Raw genomic sequence first — 26,884 nt, forward strand, 5'->3', positions numbered from 1 at the left:
CCAGCAGGGGAGGGCATTTAGGGGCAATAAGGCCAGCAGGGGAGCAGTTAGGCATCGATCAGGCTGGCAGGGAGTGGTTAGGGGTTGATCAGGCTGGCAGGCAGAAGCGGTTAGGGGCAATCAGGTAGGCAGGCAGGCAAGCGGTTGGGAGCCAGCAGTCCTGGATTGTGAGAGGGATGTCCCAGATTGAAGAGGGTACAGGCTGGGCTGAGGGACACCCCCCCCCCGCCCCGCCCCCCGCATGAATTTCATGCACTGGGCCTCTAGTAGAGAATAATTAACTAATTAATGAATGTCTGGGAAAGTATGAGTCTCTGAATTTATGATAATGCTAGATTATATGTTATACCATTTATTGATTACCGCCAGGACAGACAAATAGCATGTTGGGGAAAGGACCCACATGGTCTCCTAACAGCACCTGTGACATACTTCCTTCCTGGAACAGTGGGCTATCTTGGGCCGCTGTGTCTATTTGGCAGCAAACAAAGAGATGACTCAGCTGATTTTCTCTCATAGAAAGTTGCCCATGTTCATTCAAGCTTCTGGACGGCTGGAGCATCTCAAGTCCTCCCAGCTTCACTCCGGGAGGGGAACTGGAACCAGGCCTTGAAGTGCAAATTGCTGACTGATGTTCCCACTCTTTCCATTTTGGGTAATACCGTTTGTTGGATGAATTGTATAATCTTCATTCCTGATTTTTACAAGACATCGAGAAAGATGATAAATTAGCTTAAAGAAGATACGAGGAAACACCCCACTTAGCCTCAGCGTCTGTGAACAGGAGCCTTCCTCCCACGGGCCCCGGGAACATCACGTCCCCTCTCTGCTCTGTCCTGAGAAGCTGGCACATTGCGCGGTGAAGTTCGAGTTGGGCATAAATGCCTACGTGGATGTAGTTTGCTTTCGCTCCCGAATAACTTTCTTAACATTTCTACATTTGGATAAGAAAGCATGCCTTGGAGAAAGGGAGAGCAGAGTGTGACTCCGGGCAGGACTGAGGCCCGCCCCACCGGGGTCATATATCAGGCAAACCCACGTGCTCCCCACGTTCCCCCACGAAGAGCGAGGGCACGTGGGGCACGTGGGGCACGTGGCTTGCATGTCAGTAGATCGTGCTGCTCTCCTTATGGCACTGACTTCATGGCATTCCAGTGACTTAAGAACCCAAACTGAATGTGGCACCGTAGGGCTCCCCAAAGGAATGCCACACACCACCTTTGTTCGAAAAGAAACAGAATTTATTAAGAAATTATGTGCTGAACTCTCCCAGGCTGTGAGGAGGCGGGGCTCTTCCATTTCCACAGCGCAAGGCGACAGCTCGCTCTGGAGAACCCAGGCGATGCGCGGGCAGCGGGCTCCCGGGGGCAGGGACGGACGATGCTGGCACCCAGGTACGCGCTCGGGTCCACGACGAGACCATCCGCTCCTCGTCTCACCTGCACTCACGCTGACCCCTGCCCGGGCTCTCCCGCCCTGCCCGCGGTTGGGTGAGAGCAGGGGCCTCCCATCGAGGAGCGCAGAGGGATGCCGAACTCAACCACAGGTCAGGCCGACACCTTCAGCTTCCTGACTCACGTCGGAAATAGTTGCATTCCTTATGAATAAAAATGGTGCGCATAGAGGGCAGAAATATAACCTTTTCAAGTATTTTATCCTTATGATCTGAAGTACTTTAAACTATAAATTAAAAATAAATTACAAAAACTAGCATATGATGTATCTTTTCTTACATAACATTGTTGGGAATAAGCTTTAAACATAGAATTGCAATATCACCCGACTTTATATATGATCAATGGTGAAACATGCTAATCATAAAAATAGCTTTTACAAATATACATTTGTATATAGTGTCTCCCTTACCATCCGTAATATCTTTCACATTTTAAGATTTTTTTTAAGACAAACAACAACAACCACCCAAACATAATTAGCAAAGGGAAACACACATTTACAATCTAAACCATAAAAATCTGACAATTATACAGCTCAGAACATAGAAGAAATGGAATTCCTAAGACTGAACAATACTGTCCATTTTATTTATTTGGGTTTTTATGTAAAGTGAACCAAAGATGCTGCTCTCCGTAAGGAATCTCCTCTCACATCTCTGGGGTTGTCAGAACGCCTCTTTTCTGCTTCGTGGCTTCGTTCATTCATTCAGATCACTTTATCTGCAGAAACTGAGAAAAGAAAAAGAGCACTTTAAAGTACAGCGATCTGCATTCCCTTGCTGGCAGCATGCACACCTGTGAGGTAGATGTCCAGGCTCCAAGAGGGGAAGCTAAGAGAGCCCCCGGTCTTTAGGGACTCTAGGTCCCCAGGTGCTCTGTGAAGGCAACACTGAGGCCGTTTACATTTGGAGCCCGCTATGCTTTTAAAGTCCAGCGAATTTCATGCCTGAGCTGGGCAATTATTTTCCAACATGAGCTCTTGTCTAGGGAGAGAATGGGGATTCTCAGGACCTTTGTTGTCCCGACAGGACGGGCCGCAGGCACTTTCCCTGTGAGAGGCTGTGAACAGGGTTCCCAGATCAGTGTACCGGGGATGAAAAGCCAGATCAGGTCCTGATCTGAGTCTCAGTCTTGGTGGTGTGTGGCCATTTAACTATGCTGACTCTTTCAATCCTTAAACACTGACCATCTTTCCATTTCTTGGTGTTTTCTTCAATTTCTTTAAATAATGTTTTATAGTTTTCAATGTATAGGGCCTTTAGATCCTTTGTTAAGTTTATTCCTAGGTATTTTGTTCTTTTTGTCGGAATTGCAAAAGGAATTGCTCTATTCATTTCTATTTCTGAAATTTCATTGTTAGTATATAGAAACACAATGGCTTTTTGTGCGTTGATTTTGTATCCTAAAACTGTACTTGTATTTGTTTATTGTTTCTACTAATTTTTTTTTGGTGGAGTCTTGAGGTTTTCTATGTAAAATAATTTTGTCTGCAAAAAGGGACAATTTCACTTCTTTCCTAATTTGGATGCCTTTTATTTCTTTCTCTTGCCTGATTGCTCTGGCTAGAACTTCCAGAACGACGTTGAATGAAAATGATGAGAAAGGGCCTCCTTGTCTTGTTACTGATCTTAGAGGAAGAACTCTCAGTTTTTCACCATTGATATGATAGTGGCTGGGGGTTTGTGACATATGGCCTTTATTATGTTGTGGTCCTTTCCTTCTATACCCATTTCATTGGATGTTAAAGAACACACCACAGAGTGGGAGGTATCAGATTCCCTGACTACGAAGTGGCCGTAACCAAAACAGCATGTTATTGACATAAAAAAGACACACAGCCCAATGGAATAGCACTGAGAGCCCAGAAGTAAACACACATGTATGCGGGCAAATAATTTTCAACAAAGAAGCAAAAAAAAAAAATACAGTGGAGGAAAAGAAAGCCTCTTCTATAAACGGTGCAGGGAAAATTAGAAAGCCACATGCAAAACAATGAAATTAGATTGCGATTCGTCACCTTTTAAAAAGGTTAACGAAAAATGGATCAAAAACCTAAATATAAGACCTAGAACAAAACATTGGTACTAAACTTATGGACATTGATCATAGGATTTCATGAATTTCACCTCAAAGGCAATGGAGGTAAACGCAAAAATAAGTGAATGGCACTAAAAAGTTTCTGCACAGCCAAATAAACAGACAATAAAACAAAACGACAACCAACAGAATGGGAGAAAATATTTGCAAAGAAAACCTCCGATAAGGAGTTATTATTCAAAATATATAAAGAACTTATTCAACTCAACAACAACAAAAAACAATGCAATTAAAAATGGGCCGAGGACCTGAACAGACACTTCTCCCAAGAAGACATATCAAATGGACAACAGATAAACAAAAAGGTCCCCAGGTGCTCTGTGAAGGCAACACTGAGGCCATTTACATTGGAGCGCACTATGCTTTTTAAAGTCCAGCGAATTTCATGCCTGAGATGGGCAATTATTTTCCAGCATGAGGTCTTGTCTAGGGAAAGAATGGGGATTTCAACTTCATTAGCTATTAGGGAAATGCAAATTAAAACTACAATGAGATATCATCTCACACCTGTTAGAATGGCTATTACCAATAAGGCAAGTAATAACAGTGTTGGGGTTGTGGAGAAAAGGAGCCCCCATTCACTGCTGGTGGGAATGTAAACTGGTACAGCCACTATGGAAGAGAGTATGGAGGTTCCTGAAAAAATTAAGAATAGAGATATCATGTGACCCAGCTACCCCTCTCTTGGATACCTACCCCCCAAATTTGAAAACATTTATTTGAAAAGATATATGCACTCCTATGTTCATTGCAGCATTATTCACAGTGGCCAAGACATGGACAACTGAAGTGTCTCTCAATAGATGATTGGTAAAGAGAGGGGCTGCATATATACTCTGGAATACCACTCAGCCACCAGAAAGGATGGAATCCTGCCATTTGTGACAATATGGATGACCTTGAGAATATCAGGATAAGCCAAATAAGTCAGACAGAAAAAGTCAAGAACCATATTATCTCACTCACATGTGGGATATAAAGCAAAAAATGAACAAACAAGACCAGCAGATAAACAAAAGTCATAGACACAGACTATAGTAGACACAGACTAGCAGAGGGAAGGAGGTTGGGGGGAGCATGAAGAAGGTAAAGGGGTCATATATATGGTGATGGAAGGGACTAGACTTTGGGTGGCAAGCACACAATGCAATATACAGACGATGTATTGCAAAATCACAAGCATTAAAAACTTACACCCCTAGGAAAGACACTACATGGGTAAGGCCAAGTACATTTTGGCACTTTGATATTCTCTCCATCACTCGTCGTTTTTTCTCCTCCCTCCTGTCCTCCTTATCTCTATACCGTGCTACTAGTATATACTTCTTGATAACATGTGTATTTTTAAAGATGAAACATTATTCAAATGTCTTCTTCATGGAATTCCAGGCTGTCTTTATAACGGGTTGTGCTAATTAGTCTTTTTTTTTAATATATTGAATTTATTGGGATGACATTGGTCCACAAAACCATACAGGTTTCAAGTGCACAACTCAATAAAACATCATCTGCCCACTGCACTTTGTGTCATCACCCCAAACAAAGGTTCTTTCCATCCCCAATTATCTCCCCAATGCCCATCCCTCCTGGCTATCACCACATTGTGTCTGTGTTTATGTGTCAATATATATATATCTTTTCTTGCTTAATCCTTTCACCTTCCTTCATCCAGCCCCCTAATCCTCCTCCCCTCTGACAGCTGCCAGTCTGTTCCATGCGTCCATGCCTCTGTTTCTATTTTGTTCATCAGTTTTTGAAGCAAAGTTTCAAACTTGCAGTACAAAATAGGCATGCTATTTTTTGCGTGGCATAAAGGAACATGTTTCCTGTATGCACAGACCCCAATTATCCACGATCAATGTGAAATGAATACCTTCACAAATACAATCAAATTGGACCTATAGAATGAGGCGGGCATGTAAACACCGGGCCTTGTGGCTTGCGGGCTTTGATGGACGGCACCTGCGTGCAGGACGGAAGGAAGTCTTTATCTGATGGCGAGGGCGCTCCTCCCTCCCGGCCTCCGTGGAGCGCTGCCTCTGCAGATGGAAGATGCTGACGCACTGTGCCCGCTGTGCGGTCAAGCCCACTAGCCATTGTGTTTCTTCAGGTGACTTTACTTTGGTACATCCTTCCACCATCCTGATCAAGAGGTCATGAAGCCTGTTTCGCAAGTACCATTTTGATAAGAGGACAGCAGTTTTTGTGCATATTCCACTCCCCAGTCTGATTTCGCTTACCCCTTCTGCTGCTCCTTGGTTGTAAATGATTACATAACATCACTCTTCTGGGAAGGAGGGAGGTGAGTTTGAAAATACTTTATCAGAGTCTCATTTCCTCGCCTAAAGCTTCAACACATTTGCATGTCAGGAGCACAAAACAAAAGCTTCATGAACGTTGCCTTGTGAAGCTGCAAGTCATGAATATAATCCTCCTCATCAGAAACCTGGCAAATAAGTCCACCAAACTTCCCACAGAACTTCTGGTCTAAGAGAAGGCTTGCTGTCCGCGTCTAAGGCTTGGGCCAAAGGGTACGACTAGACATTCTTGCTGCTTTTTTCTAAAGAAGACAGTCACTTAGGAGCTGATTGGCTCAGCATAATGGGAAGTTAACTGTGCTCTCCTTCTCCTGAAGTGGGGAATGGATCTACAGCCTGTAAGGGAGCTGGGATGCTCTTAAAACAAATTCTCTTGATGATGAATGCTTTTCAACGCCCCCTCTCCCCCCAATTTCTGAAAAACAACAACAGGAGCCACTCAGATGAGCGGAGAGCGTATTGAACCAAGTAATTGACTTCTATTTGACAAACATGAAAATGATAGCATTAATCTACTGGGAAAGCACGTTTAATTTCAGACCTCATACATGAATATATTAGAAGGAAAATAGGTATAGCAATATGAGGAACAAGCACACCTTATTTACAAAAAGTATACTTTTTAAATTCTTGCAATGTCTTTAGTATTAGAAATGATTCTGTTCTTTTTTAAATTGAGATTCATAACTAATATTCAGGACTCCAGACCTTGGCCCACCACCAACCTGAGCCCCGTGCAGCCCCCAGAAGGCCCCTCCTGGAATACAGGCTGGCCCCAGGGCCAGGCGTGACGTGGTCTACTACCCAACAGGGCACCCACTCATCCCACTTCCCCTCTTCCAGTCATTCTAGCCTTGGTTACGCTTCTCTACACAAGGAAAACCCCTTTAGCCCACCTCTTGAGACACTTACAGATCCCGTGGTCATGGCTCTTTGTTGTAAGAGTCCCATCCACCCTTGCAAGGATCCTTTGAATAAAGCATTTCCTAAGTCCATATTTGTTCTTAATTGGCTCAGGAGCTGTACAGAAGATTGTGAGGATCCGCTTTCTGTCTTGGGGGATAACTATTCTGCTTTTCTGTATAAAATGGGTGAGATTCTGTCCTACTGACCAACATGGCCTTAAGTTCTCCCCAGTGTGACTAAAACTTAGACAAGTATCTTCCTGACTGTGGGCAAAGGCATGGAAACAACCAAAGTATCCTTCAATAAATGATTGGATAAAGAAGATGTGGTACATAGACAGGGTGGGCAAAAGCAGGTTTACATTTGAGAGTACAGAAAACACCGAGTTTATTCTTGTAGTATTATTTATTAATTATTGTATTATTTTTCATACATACAATTGTAAACTGACTTCTGCCCTACCATGTATACTATGGAATACTACTAAGACATAAAAAAGAAAGAAATATTGCCATGTGTGATGGCATGGATGGACCTTGAGAATATCTTTTTAAATTTTTTTTTAAAAAAAATATATTTTATTGATTTTTTACAGAGAGGAAGGGAGAGGTATAGAGAGTTAGAAACATTGATGAGAGAGAAACATGGATCAGCTGCTTCCTGCACACCTCCTACTGGGGATGTGCCTGCAACCAAGGTATATGCCCTTGACTGGAATTGAACCTGGGACCTTTCAGTCCACAGGCCAATGCTCTATCCACTGAGCCAAACCAGTTAGGTCAAGAATATCTTGCTAAGTGAAATAAGTCAGACAGAAACAGTTAAGAACCATATGATCTCACTCTTATGTGGGATATAAAACTGAAAGCAACAAATGAACAAACAAGGCAAATAAGCAAAGAAAAACTGATAGACATAGACAACTGCATGGTGGCTACCAAAAGGAAGGAGATAGGAGGTAGTAAAGGGTAAAGGGGTCAAACATATGGTAAGAGAAGAACAGTTGACTTTGGATGGTGGGCATACAAATGATGTATCATAGAATTGTACACTAGAAACCTATATAATCTTATTACCAACTAGAGGCCTGGTGCACAGATTCGTGCACTGTTGGGGGGCATGGCCTATGGGGATTTGCCTGCTGTGGGAGCGCCACTCATCCTGGTCAGCCAAGCAGTGCTCCCACTGTGGGAGCTCACTGACCACCAGGGAGCAGCTTTTGCATTGAGCGTCTGCCCCCGGTGGTCAGTGTGCATCATAGTGACTGGTCGACCAGTCATTCTGGTTGTTCCACTGTTGGGTCACTGGGCTTTTATATGTATACTAGAGGCCCAGTGCATGAAATTCATGCGGGGGGGGGGGGGGGTGTCCCTCAGCCCAGCCTGTACCCTCTTCAATCTGGGACATCCCTCTCACAATCCAGGACTGCTGGCTCCCAACCGCTCGCCTGCCTGCCTACCTGATTGCCCCTAACCGCTTCTGCCTGCCAGCCTGATCAACCCCTAACCACTCCCTGCCAGCCTGATCGACACCTAACTGCTCCCCTGCTGGCCTTATTGCCCCTAAATGCCCTCCCCTGCTGGCCTGGTCCCCCCTAACTGCCCTCCCCTGCTGGCCATCTTGTGGCAGCCATCTTGGGTCCACATGGGGGTGGCCATCTTGTGTGTTGGAGTGATGGTCAATTTCTTATTACCTCTTTATTATATAGGATAGATGTTACCCCATAAACTTAATTAAAAAGAAGATAGTGCTCCCTATCTCCTACTCTTTGGGAGAGTGGGAGCCAATTTAGATAAGTGACAATTAGCAAATATAGAGAGCCTAATCTCAGTGACCTGCCTTCCCTCCAACTTCTTCCAGTCCTTTTCCACCAGCTCACTGCTTAAAAACCTAGTTGTCTTTTGTTTCAATGGAGATGAGTTCAATTTTGATCCTCCATTTCAAGTCTTGGTCCCTACTGCCAATCTTGACTAGTCTTCCTGCCTATTTAACTCCACCCAGTCCAATTTCTCTTTGACATTAACATTGTAGTCACTTTGGTGCTTGTATATCTGTGAATGTTCACTCAAAAAGTTGTATTTCTATTCTATGTTAGTAGAAAAGGGTCTTTTTGTTGGTCAAATTGCTTTATTTCCCCCAAAACTTTCATAACTAGCCTTTTGAAATCTGACAGCATTAATACTTCAGCTTGCTCTATTTTCTTCTAGCATTTCTAGAAAAGTAGCTATTTTTCCTTTTTTTTTTAATATATATATTTAAGGCTTATGTTTGGACTGTCTCTCATTTGCAAAGGACTTCAGGACCTTTCTATTATCTTCCTCTTTTGTTTATCCCTTATAGAAACTGTGGTATGGTGGAAATATTTTGTTTGGATTTATACTCTATTACCTACCTTTTAACATGATTAGAGGCAGTTTGGAAATTGCACATCAACCACAATATTTTTAACCTTTCAAAAGCCCTGAGTTTGAGCCCATTTTTCAAGGACCATATTGCCTTCCCAGCTGTGGGAAGTCACTACTTGCCAATACTGTCATGAGAGTGCACCAAGGAACATGGAAGGCTGATGGACCTTGGGCATTAGCAGGGCTGACGCTAAGCACCAATGGTTGGAGTTGAGATAGTAGAGGCTCAAGGCAATTCCCTAACCTGATAATCCTTTTACTGTTTATCAAACTTTACCTTTGAAATGCCTATATGCATTGCTAGAAGGCAAGATGTGTATCTAAAACTGAATAAAAAGCAGACAGGACTCAGTCCCAGTGTGTCTTCAAGAAAGAGGCTCCACCTGACCCTCAATGCCTTCTAAATTCATATTTCTTATATAGCATTTTCATTTGTGCGTTGGCCCCTCCTTAAGATCCTGAACCCCGCTGCCAAGGTCGCAGCACTGGCTGCAGCTAGGATCACAGCCTCTCCTTCCTTGTTCAAGCTTACTCTGTTCTGAGTTCTCTTACATTTATTTCCTTATGAAAATACATTTATTTTCTTGTGATTTTCAGCTTTCTGTGTACTGTTTGGGCTTAAAAATTATAGCTCAGAATGGGATAGAGGCTTATTTTCTGGTTTGTTTTATAACTTGGTGTTCTAGCTTTGCTAACTAAATTCAGGTTGCTTCCAATTTGCATTTTTATCACTTCTGGGAGGTGACAATGCGGAACCATGGAGCAGCCACTAGACAGAGTCAGTATTGCTGTGTGGCCTTTGATGTGATGGTTTAAGCCTCTTCTGGTTCCTCCTCAGTGCCTCCAGGATGCAGGCTGCTGCCCCAGTGACCTGGCGAAGAAGTTATAATGAAAGGTCTTTCCTTTCTGCTGTGTGATAATCCTTTAAGTCCCAGAGGGCATGCACACAAAAGCAATATTCAGAACAGATCTGATTATCATACACAATAAAATGCGCTTAAAAATGAAGACGGGGCTCATAGTTTGAGTTAAGCTGAAGACATTTTTCTCTCTTTAACAAATATTCATTAACATGTGTAAGTACCACATTAGGGAAAATATCAACTAAAATAAGCCCCGAGGAATTCACAAATCAGTGAGCCAGGAAAGAGCGATGTCACTAATTACAATAGAGCATGATGAAATGTATACAGAGTGTGGTCTAAAGAGAGACGCAGATCCAAAGTGTCCAGGACAGGCCTGGGCCTTGTCCAAAGATGAATTCATGACAGTGACATGGTATCGAGGACACTGGATGTGTTGACCGATCAGACAAAATAATGAGTGGAGAAGGTATTCAAGATAGAAGGAAGAGCATGCACATACAGGTATACTAGGTGTAACGGTTAATAATAGCAAATTTTGTAATCAAAGAAAACACGATAATTTCAAGAGAAATATCAAAAGTGCTTTATTCAAAGTAATGTCCATTGCTAGCTACACATTTCCCCATCTTTCAGGTAATTTGTGGATACCGTCCCAATAGAACTTTCCTTGTTTTGAGGCAAACCATCCAGAGACCCAATTTTCCATTTCTTCATATGTTTTGAAGTGATGCTCAGAAAGAACGTGTGCCATCGATCAGAACAAGTGGAATCTGAAGGAGCAAGGTCTGGTGAATATGGCAGGTGGGTTAACACTTCCCAGGCAAGATCTTTTAACGCTTCTTTAACTGGTTTTGAAGTGTGTGATGGTGCATCATCATGAAGCTAAATTACTTTGCCATGTCTTCTGGAACATTCTGGTCATTTCACGATCAAAGCGTGGTTCAAATAGATTATTTGTTGTTGGTATTTATGGTTTCACCTGGTTTTAGAAGCTCATAATACATCACACCTTCCTGATCCCACCAAACACAGAGCATTGTCTTCTTTCCAAAGTGATTTGGCCTTGAAGTCGATGTTGATGGTTGACCTGGATCAACCCATGATTTTGTGCATTTGGGATTCTCAAAATAAATCCACTTTTCATCGCCAGTCACAATTTAATGCAAAAAAGACTTTCCTTCATGACATTGAAGCAACATTTTACTGATGACTTTTCGCTTTTCCATTTGTCTTTCATTCAGTTGATGTGGCACCCATTTTCCTTCATTTGAAATCTTTCCTATTGCTTGTAAATGATCAGAAATTGTTTGCTGAGCAACATTTAATCTTTCTGCAAGTTGTTTTTGAGTTTGACGTGCATTTTCATCCAATAATGCTTGTAATTGTTGGTCTTCAAACGTTTTCGGTTGACCTGGACGTCTGTGTCTTTCACATTGAAATCATCACTTTTAAAGTGTTTAAAACAGCGTTCACAAGTATCTTGAGATGGAGCATGTTCACCATAAGCTTCCCGAAGTATTCAGCAGCACTTTTCTTCAAAATAAAGTAATGAATTAAAACTTCCCACAAATGGCACGAAATTTGACATTTTGAAGTGTAAAAATATCTATGATCTTAACACCTTCAGCAAATTTGACATATAAAGTTTTGAAGCTTGTTGTCAATACAACAAAATAGTTTACAGTCCAAATCACATATATATCAACATATGTGTAACTCCATCTATTGAAAAAAATCCTCATTATTAACTGGTACACCTAGTAATACAGTCTTTCAAGGACCACCAAGCAATCAGCATCCCTCCATCCCTACATGCCTGACCGTATGTTGGGCACTGTGCTTTGCATGAGAGATCCTAAACCAAGGGGCCTTTGGCCTGCAAGGGTTCTTAGTCTGGCTGGAGAGAGAGACATTTTTTTCAAGTGCAAAATTCTCTGATACATCATCTGTAGGTGGCATTGTGCTCACCACCTAAAGTCAGTGTCTTTCTTTTATATTTGACCTCCTTTGCCCTCTTCACTCTCCCCTCACCTCTCTTCTGCTCTGGTAACCACCATTCTGTCATGTGTGTATGAGTTTGATTTGTTGCTTTCTGTTTTATATCCCACTTAGGTGTAAAACCATATGGTTCTTGTGAGATAGACATTTTTTTATAAAGTAGTAGCAGCAAGGAGGTGAGTGTACTACTGGGGGTTTGTGTGAGTTGTGAGGATACCAGAGAGGTTTCTAGAAGGGTGTGGCATTAGAGCTGAGTGTTGAAATCAAAGTGGATGTGAAACAGAACGACACCCCAGAAAGACTAATCCTCGCCCCCCAGCCCTTGCCTCCAGATGCAATGACACAGAGTGTCCTCTTGCACGAGGCTTCTTGTTTCTGAGATCTGTCCACACTGTCACCAGGCTCAGAGCACGTTCCCTTCTATTGACCAGTAGTGTTCTTTGATGGGCACAGCCACTCTCTGCAAACCCTTTTTCCGACGGGTGGGTTGTTTGGAGTTTTGGATACTGTGAGTAGAGCTGCTAAGGCATTCTTCTACAAGTACCTTCTAGACACACATTTTCATTTCTCTTGGAGGCTCAGGAGTGGAAACACTGGCTCGTTATGTTTATGTCTAGTTTTGTTAAAAATTGCTGGGCAGTTCTAAATGGTCGCAGCATTGTATCTCCCACCAATCGCGTTGGAGAGTTTCAGCATTCCACATTTTTTGCCAACATTTTACCCTGTCAGTTTTGGCCATTCTGGGCTGTGTGCGGTGTTACACTATTGTGGTTAAATTTGTATTTTCCTGAAGTCAAATGATTCTGAGTGGGTTCCCTGTGCTCACTTCTTTTTTTTGATGAAGTTTCCACTTATCCTTCTTCCTCATGGACGTGAGCTCTGTGTCCAGGGCTCTCAACCCTGGACACACAGGAAAACATCTCTGCACTCTTGGTGAGGCTGCACCCCCAAGGACTCTTGATTTATTGCCACGGCTGGAGACACGTGTCTTTGGTATTTATGACAAAGCACCCTGGTGGGTCTACATGCATCTAGGCTGGAGGGTTCTGGCCCTGCAGTCCAGTGACTCTCAAACTTCCAGAGGCATCAGAATCACCAGGAAACATAGTCACCAACGGCTCCTTAACACGCTGATTGCTGAGGTCCACCCTCCAAGTATCAGGGTTAGAGCCTGAGACTTTGTTTTTGTCTGAGAATTTGCATTTCCAGCAAGCTTCCACTGATAGGATGCCGCTGGTCCTGGGACCACCCTCTGAGACTTACTGCTGTAGACGCACTCACCAGCCAGCTTCTCAGCATACTCGGAGTTCCTTTAAGCCTCCCTTCCGATGTACCTATTATCTGTTGGCGATGCCATCTAACCCTTTGCTTTCCTCGCACGTGCTTCTTCATTCTTTCAGAACCAGCTCGAATGTCACAACCTTTGAGAAGTCTGCCCAGCTTCTGTCATTTCACTTGTTGTCATGCGTCAAGTGGTAATTGCACTTTTCAGTTTTGTTAATATCTGTTTCTGTGTTGTGACTTCAGCATGCCCTCTCCTACCCAGTAAAAGTTCTATAACATCAGAAGCCAGCATGCTTTGTTCTTAGAATCCTTGGTGACTAAATATGTGGCACATTACTGAGTTTCCACTATTTTATTTAAATTTTTTGGTTATTGTTTTAATGAATGAATGGTTGGATGACTATAGAAAACAAGATATATAAGGCTTCCAATATGCTCAAACTCTTAAAAACCACAATTGACCATCTGTTACTAAGTTGGTGGCCAGATCACATGAGCCAAAGAACAAATCTACAGCAAAAACTAAAATAAAAGCCACATGCCATCACAGGGTACAGTTCACATTATCTTAAAAAAAGTCATAAGAAGGAAACTTGAAATGGAATATCTCTGAATTGAGTAAGCCAGCAAGCATAAAATGGAAGAAAAATTTAACAAGATGAAAGGGAAGTATAATTATACTTAGAATATTACATTTGCTTCCTGAAGGCTTTCTTATCAAATAGAAGTGCTTAGTCTCCAGAGATTTGGAAGGCACAAAGTTCCATGTGAGGATTATGTCACTAGAAATGTAATACTTTATTGAGAGCTTCACGTGGAATCGAGGTGATGATCATCCAATTATGATAACGCAGGCTACAAATTCCTTGCTCACGTTGTGTCCAAGTCTTTGTTCCGTGAAGTTCATTTAGTCCATCCAAGAGCCCTGTGAGGTGGTTATTTCCATTCTAGTACAGAGGCTGAAAGAAGCTAGAAAATTAGTTCCAAGTAAGCATTCCTATATGCATGAAGGGTTGCCAGAGGTATTACAGGAAGTCCAAGTTGAATTTCAGTTTCTAACAAATAGCACGTAATTGTTTTTGTTAGAAGTACGTCCCGTGTAATATGTGTGACATGATTACATGATTATACTAGAGAACTACTAATTGTTTATCTGAAATTAAGATTTCACAGGGTATCCTGCAGCTTTATTTGCTAAATCTGAAAATGCTGCTTCTTTTTAACGGCAGAAAAACCTGCCTCAGACCACTAGGTGGCATTGCATGTCCAATTTACTTTCATGAAATTCATGGGATCAGGGAGGGAAAGGAGAGAATCAGGGAGGGAGGGGAGGAGATCATGGAGGGAGGGGAGGAGATGGGGGGGAGGGGAGGAGATCAGGGGGAAGGGGAGGAGATGAAGAGGGAGGGGAGGAGATCAGAAAGAGAGCAGGGAAGATCAGTGAGATAAATTTCTACTCTGAGGGAGGTGGGCAGCTGTTGGAGTCTTTTTTTTTAAAAAATATATATTTCATTGTTGATAGTATTACAGATATCTCTCATTTCCCCCCCCTTCCCCCTCTCACATAATCTTTTTTTTAAAATTTGATGTAAAGTTTCCTTTCTTTTTATTTTATTTTATGTTTTTAACCTTTATTGTTGAGATTATTATAGATGTCCTTTTTTTCTCCCCCCATAGCTCCCCTCCATCCGGTTCCCACCCCACCCCAGGCCCTCACCACCCTATTGTCTGTGTCCATAGGTAATACATACATGCATATAAGATCTTTGTCTAATCTCTTCCCACACCCCCCGCACCCCTTTCCCTCTGAGAATCGTCAGTCTGTTCCATTTCCATGCCCCTAATTCTATTTCATTCACCAGTTTATTCTGTTCATCAGATTTTTTATTCATTTGATTTTTAGATTCACTTGTTGATAGATATGTATTTGTTGTTACTTTGTTATTCATAATTTTTTATCTTTACCTTTTTCTTCTTCCTCTTCTTAAAGAATACCTTTCAGCATTTCATATAATACTATTTTGGTGGTGATGAACTCCTTTAGCTTTTTCTTACCTGTGAAGCTCTTTATCTGACCTTCGATTCTGAATGATAGCTTTGCTGGGTAGAGTATTCTTGGTTATAGGTTCTTGCTATTCATCACTTTGAATAATTCTTGCCACTCCCTTCTGGCCTGCATAGTTTCTGTTGAGAAATTAGCTGACAATTATATGGGTGCTCCCTTGTAGGTAACTAACTGTTTTTTTCTTGCTGCTTTTAATATTCTCTCTTTGTCTTTTGCCCTTGGCATTTTAATGATGATGTGTCGTGGTGTGGGCCTCTTTGGGTTCCTCTTGTTTGGGACACTTTGTGTTTCCTGGACTTGTAAGTCTATTTCTTTACCCACGTAGGGTAAGTTTTCTGTTATTATTTCTTCAAATAGTTTTTCAATATCGTGCTCTCTCTCATATCCTTCTGGCACCCCATAATGTGAATGTTGGTACGCTTGAAGTTATCCCAGAGGCTCTTTACACTATCTTTATATTTTTTTATTCTTTTTTTCTTTTTGCGCTTCTGATTGGGTGTTTTTTGCTTTCTCATATTCCAAATTGTTGATTTAATTCTTGGAATCCTCTACTCTATTGTTGAATCCCTGTAAATTATTCTTTATTTCAGTTAGTGTATGCTTAATTTCTGACTGGCCCTTTTTCATGTCTTTGAAATTCTCACTAAGATTCTTGAAAGGCTCATTAAGTCCCTTGAAGCTCTCATTAAGATCCTTGAGCAACCTTATAATCATTGTTTTGAACTCTGTATCCAGTAGTTTGATTGCTTCCACTTCTTTCACTTGTGACATGTTTCTTTGTCTCCATATTTTGGCTGCTTCCCTGTGTTTGTTTCTATGTTTTGGGTAGTGTTGCTATGTCTCCTTGAGTTGATAAAGTGGCTTTGTGTAGTAGGTGTCCTATAGGGCCCAGTGGCTCAGCCTCCCCATTCACCTGAGGTAGACACTCTTGGTGCACCCCTTTGTGGGCTGTGTGCACAGTCTTGTTGTAGTTGAGCCTTGATTGCTGGGAGGAATTGACCTCCAGGCAAACTGGCTGTGGGCACCAGCTGTGACTACAGTGGGAGTGCTGCTGTGCAGGAGACACCCTTATGGGGCAGGACTTGCTTCAGTGGGGCTTTGGTGCTCACTGAGTCTGCCCCCTGAGTGTGTCTCTTATGGATGTGAAGAGTTGTAATCTGGTATGGTCTCACACTGACCATTGGGTACACTGTCTCTTGGGTCTCCAAGAAGGTGCAAAGTCAGCCACTGCCTGGGGCAATCCAGCAGGAGCTACAGAGAGATCTGCAGATTCCTCCTCTTTGTATTGGGTTTGGAAATGCCCAGACAAGGCCCAGCTGTGAAGCAAGGCAGGCTGGTGCTGGTGCTGGCCTTGGGCCTTTTATTGATAACTTTGTGGCTCCCTGACCCAGCTGCAGCTTATTTGACAGGTTTTAGGCTGAGAAAGGACAGGCCATTCATATGCAAAAGCTGCTGCACACAGCTTGGGTGGGGTTGTAAATTGGGTGGGGCAGGGTCTCAGGGAATCTCCAGGGCAGAAAAACAGAAATGGCTGCCAGTCAGGCCAGCACTCAGAAGGTCCCAGCACAGGAACAATGACCGTTTCAAGCACCTCTGTCTGGAAGAAAGCCGCCCCCATGTTCCTGCCCTGAAGCCAGACTGTCCAGTTTCTCCCCTGTATGTGTCTGGGTCCCCCAGAGCCTTGCCTGGCACTGGAGCTCAGTGCAAGTGGGAGCTTGTTAATTCAGTTTGCATTGCCGGCCCATTGGGAGCATCACAATCCGTAGTTCTTACTGCTCATAGGGACTTCTTTCCCCAGCTCTGGGACCCTGGGCTGAGGGTCTGGGGCTGGGACTCCTTGCTCCTCTGGGCAGCCACCAAAGAGGCAATCTCCCTCCTGATTAAAAAAGTGGTACACGTGGGTGACGGACTAGCCAGTTCCACGCCTCCGCACCTCCTATCAGTCTCAGTGCGCTTTCTTCTTTACCTCTTTAGTTGTAGGACTTCCACTCAGCCAGTTTTCCTGCGGTTCTGGATGATAGTTGTCCTGTATTTTAGTTGTAATGTTGATGTGGTTGTGGGAGGTAGCAAATTCAGGCGTTTACCTATGCTGCCATCTTGGTTCCTCTGTTGGAGAGTCTTAAGCAGAATGACCTGGCCCAGCTCAGGGCTAACAGGACCACACTGGCTGCTGCTCAGGGACCAGTGTGCTGAGGGACAGGGCAGAAGAGGGTGATCTGCACATGCTCAGGCAGAAGCTCCGTGGTGGGAGCTGGGTGGGTTCCAGTTTCAGGCGGTGGTGCTCTGGGCTCTGGGACCTGACTCCAGCTTGGAGCTGGGGACAGGGCTTCATTCTCCGAGCTTTCATTTGCACTCTGGCGAGGTTTCACACTGGGACCTGAGAGAACCTGAAGGGCTCCCCCTAGGGGCACCCTTGGGTGCTGCATCCCTGGATGCCCAGGAGGAGGAGGCCCTTTAGGCCAAGAGGTGTGTGGCTTTGGCAGGACGGCGCCTCCCAGAGGACAGCAGGCGGGGGCCTGGCAGGGGAGCAGTTGGTTACCATGTTTCCGATGCAGCTGAGACTCCTTGGAGAACCTGGGATTGGCGGGTGAGTTAGTACAACCACGCAGGGTTTACATGAACTGGGGGCTTTCATTATTAGTATGACTATGACCTAACTTACCCCACACCTGGATGGGCACAGACACTGCAGGGCTGCCAGTTAAGTGACAGATGTTAGAGGAGACGGTAAAACCCAACACTTATGAAGGTACAAGTGCCTTTCTACAAAGCACACACACTGAGGGCCATTTCCCCTGATTGTCTGCTCTGCCCAGGCCTGAGCTAGATGGTCACTCACACAGTGGTCCTGGGTCAGGCAGGTGTTATCTCCTGTTGCCCCAAGTTCTCTCTCCACCAGCAGCTTCCTCCCAGCATCCTCACATTTACACTGGGAGTTTGGTTCTGAGTGAGATGATCAAAGGCACTGCAAGTTTTTAAGCCAGGGAGTGGCATGATCCGATGTATATTTATACAGATTTCTATTCTTCTTGTGTGGAGAATGGATTGCATGGCTGATATGGAAATGAGACTAGCTTTGGGCTGTGATTTGGAGGTAGAATTGTTGGAGGCAAAGACCAATAGTAGTGAGCATATTAATGTGAAAAGACCCACTAGAAGGCTAATGGACTTTAATATTCAGCAGGGCTGAAAATCAGCATAATATTGCCCTGTGGTTGGCCAAATGGCTCAAGGCAATCCCCTAACCTGATAATCCTTTTGCTGTTTACCAAACTTTACCTTTGATATGCCTGTTTGCATTCCTAAAGGGAAAATGTGTATTCAAGTGAATAAAAAGCTGGCAGTTCCAGGGTTTCGGGGAGCTTCTCCTCTAGAGGGAAATTTCCACCTGGCTCCCCCAAGATTTCTAAATTCATATTTCTTATCTAGTGTTTTCATTTGTGCGCGGCCCCTTCTTCAGATCCTGAACCCTAGCCATGCTGGTTGCAGTTTCACATAGAATTAGTGGAGAGGGTGGAGGGAATCAGAAGTAATGCTAGTCCTTTGGTTTTAATAATGGGATGATGACATTTAAAAATATATATTTTGAGTTTAGACAGAAATGGAGAGGGTGAGAGAGATAGAAACATCAATGATGAGAGAGAATCATTGATCAGATGCCTCCTGCATGCCCTCTACTGGGGATCAAGCCTGCAACCCAGGCATGTGCCCTGACCGGGAATCAAACCCAGGACCCTTCAGTCCCCAGGCTGGTACTCTATCCACTGAGCCAAACCAGCTAGGGTGACTTTTTTTTTTTTTTTTTTTTTTTTTTTTTTTTTTTTTACTAGAATGAGGAAGACAGAAAAAGAATAAGTTGGCTGGAAAACATCAAGACTATTTCTGGCATGTTACATTTCAGTTGTTCACTGGAGATCTATGAGGAAATGGCATGTGAATACTGGAGTCTAGAATTCCAGGAAGAGATCAGGAATAGAAATCTAGATTTAGGAATCTCTGGCCTATAGATATTAAAACACTGACATTTGAGGTCACCTTGGGAGAGTGTGCCAAACAAGGAGGTGGTCCATGACAAAGTCTGGGCTGCTTCAATATTTAAAATGGGGTCTGGAGGGAAAATTACCAGCAGAGGAAAGTGAGAATGAGCAACTGGTAACCAACTCTCAGCCCAATCCAGCTGAGAAGTGAGTTAAAGTCAGAACAGAAGGTAACCATTGGAAATGGCAGCGGGAGCCTGCAGATGCCTCAGGGAGAGCAAGGGTCTGACCGGAGCGGCTGAGGAAGCCTCTGCTGTGGAGGAAGTCCTTCCCGAGGAGAAGCCCAGAAACTTTGTCCTCTTCATTCTAGTCCCTGCTCAACAGACTCCCAACATCAACACCATTCCAAGAAAGCTCCTTAAGTTCTTCAAACTGATGCAGTGTTTGTGGAAATAAGGGTGAATGTTAATGGCTCATCCTGGAAAAGTTTAAGGGGAGGTGCCATGCAATTTAAACAGAGCTGGAATGTTAAAAACCAACATTGAGTTATGTAAATAAAATATTGATGGGACGATTATTCCACTGACATTTGAGAGTTGGCAACACACACGCGCGTGCACACACACACACACACACACACACACACACACGCATTGCTATTAGTCAGCCCCTTAGGATAGAATATTTAATTTCATGGCTGATAAACTATGAGAACGAGCATGCTCATCAGCATGCATTTACCAGTCCCCGGTGTGCTATGGGGAAGAGGACATCTGGAGATGAGCAGTGTAATGATGGCAACAGTGGGAAAATAGAAGGTGCAAAATGAAGTCTCAGCTAAGTCCCCCCCCCCCCCCCCCCATCAGACTGGCGACTCAGCAGCACAGGCCCAGCTGATGGGGACCGGCTGTGAACCAGAGGTCCCCTCAGTGAGCGAGTGTAGGAAGGACTGCTGGCCCTGTGGCTAGCAGAGACAGTCATGCTCAGTGGACATGGCTGGATAAGAGGGGCACCGGGCATCTTCCCGTAAGTGGTCTGTTACCAGGAGGTTATATCCACGTACAGTTGATGTGTAATTTGACTGAATACACACAAGTTTGCTTCCATGAAGGAGCATTTGGGAAAAAGAATCTTCCTTTTGGGACTTGAAGTATATCTAATCTCATGCATAATATTTCTATTTATTCATGGACTCCCTCGTGCTTTACATTAGCAAAGATGTATTGAGCACTTATTCTGTGCAAAGCACTGGACTGACATTGCCTTAAACAAATGCACAGAAGAAAGAAACTAGCCCCGAACATTGAATCTTTCTTCTACACCGAATGAGCTGCTGACATGCTGGTGCTGCTCCCAATGGGCACGGACACCCAATGGACAAAAGTAGGTTTAGTTTATTCTTGTATTATTTGGTATTAATTATTGCATTATTTTCCATACTAACAACTGTAAACCTGCTTTTGTTCTGCCCTGTATATAGTCCTTTCTAATAAGGATGTTCTCTCTGAGGAGAAAATATATCAAGAAAGGAGGGGATCAGTTTAGTTCCTACCAGCGCGTGACCCCCATCTTCCTCGAAGTCCTCCTCTACACCATCGGTCATCTCCTCGCCGTCTGCATCGGGCCCTCCTTCTGCAGGCTCCTCGGGAGAGTGGTCTGCGTTCTCCGACACACATTCGTCTTGGATCAGCTCTATAGTCTCTTCCAATTGCTTCTTCTGAGCTTCTGGGGGGAGGGAGGGGAGAAAGCAAACGACTACTACTTTGGGTTGCTCATGTGCCATTTGGATAAACCATGAAGAAAAACAAAACAGTCTACAGAAGGTACACTCTACCGCTAAGTGTGTAGCTAAGTGTGTGAGGAAGATAAGGTCCTGTGAATTTCAGTCAAATTTATTGTTATGTATATTATGTACATGTCTGTTTTACATGTATGCTTATTTATTTTTTAATGGAAATAGAAAAAAATAGGGGAATCCAAATGATACTGGTAGATAAAGAAGTAAAGATTTACATAAATAGCCCAGCTGGTGTGACTCAGGTTGAATGTCAACCAAGGAACCAAGAGGTGACTGGTTCAAATCCCGGTCAGGGCACATGCATGGGTTGCAGGCTTGATTCCCCAGTGTGGGGCATGCAGGAGATAGCTGATCAGTAATTCTCTCTCATCATTGATGTTTCTATCTATCTCCCCCTCTCCCTTCCTCTCTGAAATTAATAAAAATATATTTTAAAAAGATGTACATAAATAGATTGATCTTTCTGGCTATACAGGTGGGGCAAAAGTAAGTTTAGTTTATTCTTGTATTATTTTTTTATTAATTATTGCATTATTTTTCATACTAACAACTGTAAGCCTGCTTTGTACTGCCCTGTATATAGTCCTTTCTAATAAGGATGTTCTCTCTGAGGAGAAAATATATCAAAAAAGGAGGGGGTCAGTAAAACACAGAGCTTGCTCATTGGAGGAAGGAGGGTGAGAATGCTCACTGACAGGTTCAAACCTAAGTGAGAAGCACAAAAGCTCACTGGGATAAAAGCTCAGAAGCAGGTATGTCATCTCTCAGACAACACGTCTAAGTGGACGATCCTTTGAAATTTTAGTCTAAGTCTTGTTGGCAGTTGAGGTTCACCTCACGGTTGAGAATCGAGCTCCGGTGTGGGGTGGCCTGGGCTTGGCATGGAGCTGCCTCCTTCCCCAACTTTGGGAAGCGGGGCAGAGAGTGAGAGCCCTCCATGAGTCTCGGTTCCTCAGCCTTACAAGCGGGATCTCCACTGTGTAACTCTCAGGGGTTGGAGCAGTAACTCAAAGTGTCTAGTAGAGTAATTCGCAAACCATAAGTGCTCAACGGACAAAGCAGAGAAGGTCCCAGAAAGGCTCTAAAGTGGTTGTTGTAAGACTTCCTAGATGTATATGTAAATCTATAAAATTGTCATCCAAATTAAATAGGGAAATAGGGAGTTAAATTTAAAAAATGGTTTAATTTAGAAAAGAGGATCCAAGTAGCTAGATGAAAAGAAAGGCCAAGTAGGCAAAAGCTGTAGACCCCAAATATCCTGAATTTAACTGCTATTGATCTGGAGCATATTAAACTGAGATGAGTCAGACAAAGACAAGCAGTGTATGATATCACTTACATGTGGAATCTAAAAGCCAAACTAGTAAAAGCAGAGAGTAAAGTGGCAGTTTCCAGGGTCTGGGGGCAGGGAGAAGACTCTGTTACCATGGGACACGTGCTCTTTAAAAGTATGAATTTGCAAGGAGTAGTAAGTAAGCTCTGGAGACCCATTGGGTATAGACAACAATATTGTATTATAGTCATCAAACTTGCTAAGAGACTAGATCTTAATGATTCTAACCACTAAAAAGAAATTATCACTGTGTAACCTGATGGGGGTGTTAGCTCCTCCTGCAATGGCCATTATATTACAACTAGAGGCCTGGTGCATGAAATTCGTGCATGGAGGGGGTGGTTCCTCAGCCCAGCCTGCACCCTCTCCAATCTGGGACCATCTCGGGGGATGTCTGACTGCTGGTTTAGGCCCAATCCCACAGTCAGACATCCCTCTCACAATCCAAGGTGACTGGCTCTTAACCACTTGCCTGCCTGCCTGCCTGATCACCCCAAACCCTCTGCCTGCCTGCATGATTTCCCCTAACCCCTCTGCCTGCTGGTCTGATTGCCCCTACCTTGCCCCCCTGCCTACCTGATCGCCCCTAACCTCTCTGCCTGCCTGCCTGATCGCCCCTAACTGCCTCTGGGTGCCTGATCACCCCTAAATGCCCTCCCCTGCTGTCCTGATCTCGCCCCCAACTGCCCTCTCCTGCTGGCCTGGTTACCCCTAACTGCCCTACCCTGCTGGCCTGATCTTGCCCCCGACTTCCCTCCCCTACTGGCCTGATCTCGCCCGCAACTGCCCTACCCTGCTGGCCTGATTGCTCCTAACCCCCTGTGGGCCTGATTTCACCCCCAACTGCCATTCCCTGCCAGCCTGATCATCTCTAACTGCCTCTACCTCAGCCCCCAGCACCATGGCTTTGTCCAGAAGGAAGTTGGACATCCAGAAGATGGCCAGTCGACCTGGTCTAATTAGCATATTACTCTTTTATTGGTATAGATAGATTATGATAGGATTGCTTAAATGGCGGGGGGGGGGGGGCGCAGGGAGGGGAGCCTTTTTCATCAGGAGGAGATGCTCTTTGCAGACAAAAATACATAATCCCTATATCTGGACTGATAGGCAGCCATATGCACTATACTGCCAAACTGGTCATTAAAAAATTGAACTGCTTTCTTACACCTTACACCAAATGGCTGTTGCCCTTAAAACCCCTCCTCAGCCCCCACCTTAGGTTCTGCCGTCACAGTTCACCCAGATTAGGTTCTGATTGGTCGGTTTCTATGTCAGGCAGCGCCAGAAGCTCCACTTCCTAGGCAGCCACTGGCTCCTCGCAGTTCACCCAGATTTGATTTTGATTGGTTGGTTTCTATGCCAGTCAGCATCAAAAGCTCCACCAGAGGCCAGGAGAGAAAAGAGAGGCTTGACTGCTGGCAAGGCCCGGAGAGAGAAGCAGGGTCTGATCTACAGCCTGCTTCTCTCTCCGGGCCTCGCCAGCAGCCACAGCCACTGCTGATCAGCCCCACCTCTCTCTCTCTCTGAGAGGTCAGCAGTTCAACCCGCTCACCTGCTTCTTGCTCAGCCTGGCGTTCGGTCAAGCCTTTGGTTGTTACGACCCTGGCTCTTTATATATATAGTTGTATAAATATATTCCATTAACATGTTGTACTCCTTAAATTTATACCATGTGATATGTCAAATACATTTCAATAAAAAATAATAAAAAAACCCCAAATAAACAAAATTGCTAGGTTTTATTAATCTCACCTCCCTTCCACATATGACTGCCCTCTCCAGTTCCAGACCTTATCCTAGGCTGGCCGACCTCCAGGACTGTGACAAGCACCCCCTGAGAAGAGGCTGTGAAGGGCAGACTGGTTTGATCAGTGAAAACTTTGGAATCCTTGCTGTGAAACACACCTCCTCCTCTCCTGTTGCCTCCGCCATTGCTGGTCCTTGGACCACACACAATGGATGTGGACACTGGTTTTATCCCCACATTCTCTTTCTCCTAAGAGTGTTTTTGTACTTATTACCTGACCCCCTCAATTCTAGCCCTACTAGGTGATCATTCTGCTTGTTAAACTGGCCCTCAAGTCCTGGGGTAGTATTTTAAGACAGAGAGAGAAATGGAGTTTGGGATTGGACAGTTATTCCACTGGGAAGGCCCAGTTACAGGTGAATTTTTTTCAATAAACACATACAATACTGTAAATATACTTTATCTCCCTTATGATTTTTAATAGCATTTTCTTTGCTCTAGATTATTTATTGTAAGCATACAGCATATAATACATATAACATGCAAAATATATATTAATCAACTGCTTGTATTATTATAAGACTTCAGTCAACAATAGGTTACGATAGTTAAGTTTTTGATGGGTTGAAAGTTATATGTGTATTTTTGACTGTGTGAGGGTCAGTGCCTCTGACCCCTGTGTTGCTCTAAGGTCAACTGTACATTGAGAATGGTTCCAAATCTTACAACCTTTCCTAAAGCAAAACTTTCTCAATTTTAGGTCATTGTGTTTATTTTTTTGTTAATAAATGGTCTCTTGCTTAAAATTGATATTATATTGGAATGTTTTGGTCTAGCATACCCATTTCTTCTCTAGTGGTTTCAGAAATATTGGTCTGAGAACTTTCACTTTTTGGTATTGGAAGTGATGTTCATTTTTTCCCTCTAGAAAAATCTCTAGCGGAGCAGTATGGCGGGTTTTCAGAGCCTCTCAGGGGCAGACCTTGAAGATGCACAGCCTGCATTGGGCTTTGGGTCTGAATTGCTCAGTTGTCTTTGGAGCCGAAGCTGACGTTACTGATCCTGCTCTGAATGTGGTCCCTGCTCCTGTGGTCCACCGATGCCTGGACCAAAGGCTCTGACAGTTCGTCCTACAGCTGTCCTTTGTCTCATTCCTGTTGAAGTTTCCTTGAAACTTGAGCTATCGCCTTCAAGGTCATTGTCCCACTCAAAGGGGATGATATAGGTGTCGGTCTTTTGTAAAATGGAAAGTACAACACAAGGCAATTTTCAAGACATATTTTCATGTGTTCTGTTCCCTTCACTGAATGCCTAATACAGACAGGAGATGACATAAGGTATTAGAGAGGATATGGGACCCACATTTTCTCTGATTACTAGTCCTACTAACTGTAATTTTCTTCTGTGAAAGCTGAGCATATAATTGGCTCACAGATGGTCGACTTAGCTGCGTTCAGAGTTGCTCTACGTGCACATGAAGAGCAGGGGTGAGTGCCTTCTAAATTGTAAAGGCCACACCAACGTGTCAGCACAAAAGGCTCTAAATAGTTCTCGAATTGAATTTATTTTGATTACTTCTCCAGACAAATTGTCCATGTCAAAATACTTAATCACTATTAATCATTAAGAATCACATACTCCAAAGACAATTTTGGCTTTGACATGGCCCCTTAATTTTTGTTTACACAGACATTGTGTTTTAAATTATTCTCTGTCTTTTTGTGTGTGTGTGTATTAATATACAACTTACATGTAAAAGGTAAATGCATGGGAGACATGACCTGGGTTGAGAAAAAAACTTTAAAGACAATGGCCATCGACTCATAAAAGTTTAACAGAACACCTTCAGCCTGTGCTTTAGGACCTGTGGATTCCTCCATCCATGTCATCACCTCAGCGGGAAATGCCACAGCCCCTAAGCAAATGGGTTCCATGAATGAAATCACACAGGGAAGCACATGGGTCAGTTTCACAAGCAGGTAGGACCCTGTAATTATCTTGTTGAAATAGAATGGAAAAAGCAACTTGTCTTATTTTTATGAACAACTAGCTGTACCCGGCCACGCATTGCTGTGGCTCAGTCTGGTTAAATGGAAAAGAAAGAAAAGAGAAAGCGCATGTTTCCAATATGTTTAATTTCACAATGCTTGTGGGTATACAATATTTTTTGTTGTTCCATTGTCTGTGCAGATATAGAGATTGTCTGGTTTGCCGACTCTAGAATACGCAACATATAATTGTCCATGTGAGAAGCAATCCGTGTCTAGATCTAAACCGCACAATTCTAAAGATTGGCCCTGAGCTTTGTTGATGGTGATTGCAAACGCCAATCGAATTGGGAATTGCAATTTCTTAAATTGAAATGGCATATCCGTTGGAATCATAAGAATGCGAGGAATGAGGACATCTTCACCTTTGAAAGGTCCTGTCAAAATTGTTGCTTCTACGATATTGCTCATTAATTTTTTTACTGCAAGCCGTGTGCTGTTGCAAAATGTTGGCTGGTTGATATTTCGCAACATGATAATTGGCATGCCAATTTTCAATTGCAGTACATGCGGTGGCATCCCTGGCAGATCAAGTGAATTCAAAAATTCTGTTGGATAATTAACCACTTCATCTGCTTCCAC

General features: G+C 43.6%; 1 protein-coding gene across 1 annotated transcript in view; it reads right to left on the reverse strand.

The window, feature by feature from the left end:
- Window positions 1-2,054: 2,054 nt before the first annotated feature.
- Window positions 2,055-26,884, reverse strand: part of RALYL (RALY RNA binding protein like) — a gene marked incomplete at its 5' end in the record, with an annotated part of 274,838 nt that continues 250,008 nt past the window's right edge. Inside the window, 2 exons of the mRNA XM_079795890.1 lie at window positions 2,055-2,186; window positions 20,926-21,098. Of these exons, the coding sequence (XP_079652016.1) occupies window positions 2,169-2,186; window positions 20,926-21,098 (191 nt within the window). The 3' untranslated portion in view covers window positions 2,055-2,168. The remainder of the gene's footprint in view (window positions 2,187-20,925; window positions 21,099-26,884) is intronic.

This window comes from Cnephaeus nilssonii (assembly GCF_951640355.1).
Source record: "Cnephaeus nilssonii genome assembly, chromosome: 18".
Taxonomy (NCBI): Eukaryota; Metazoa; Chordata; class Mammalia; order Chiroptera; family Vespertilionidae; genus Cnephaeus; species Cnephaeus nilssonii.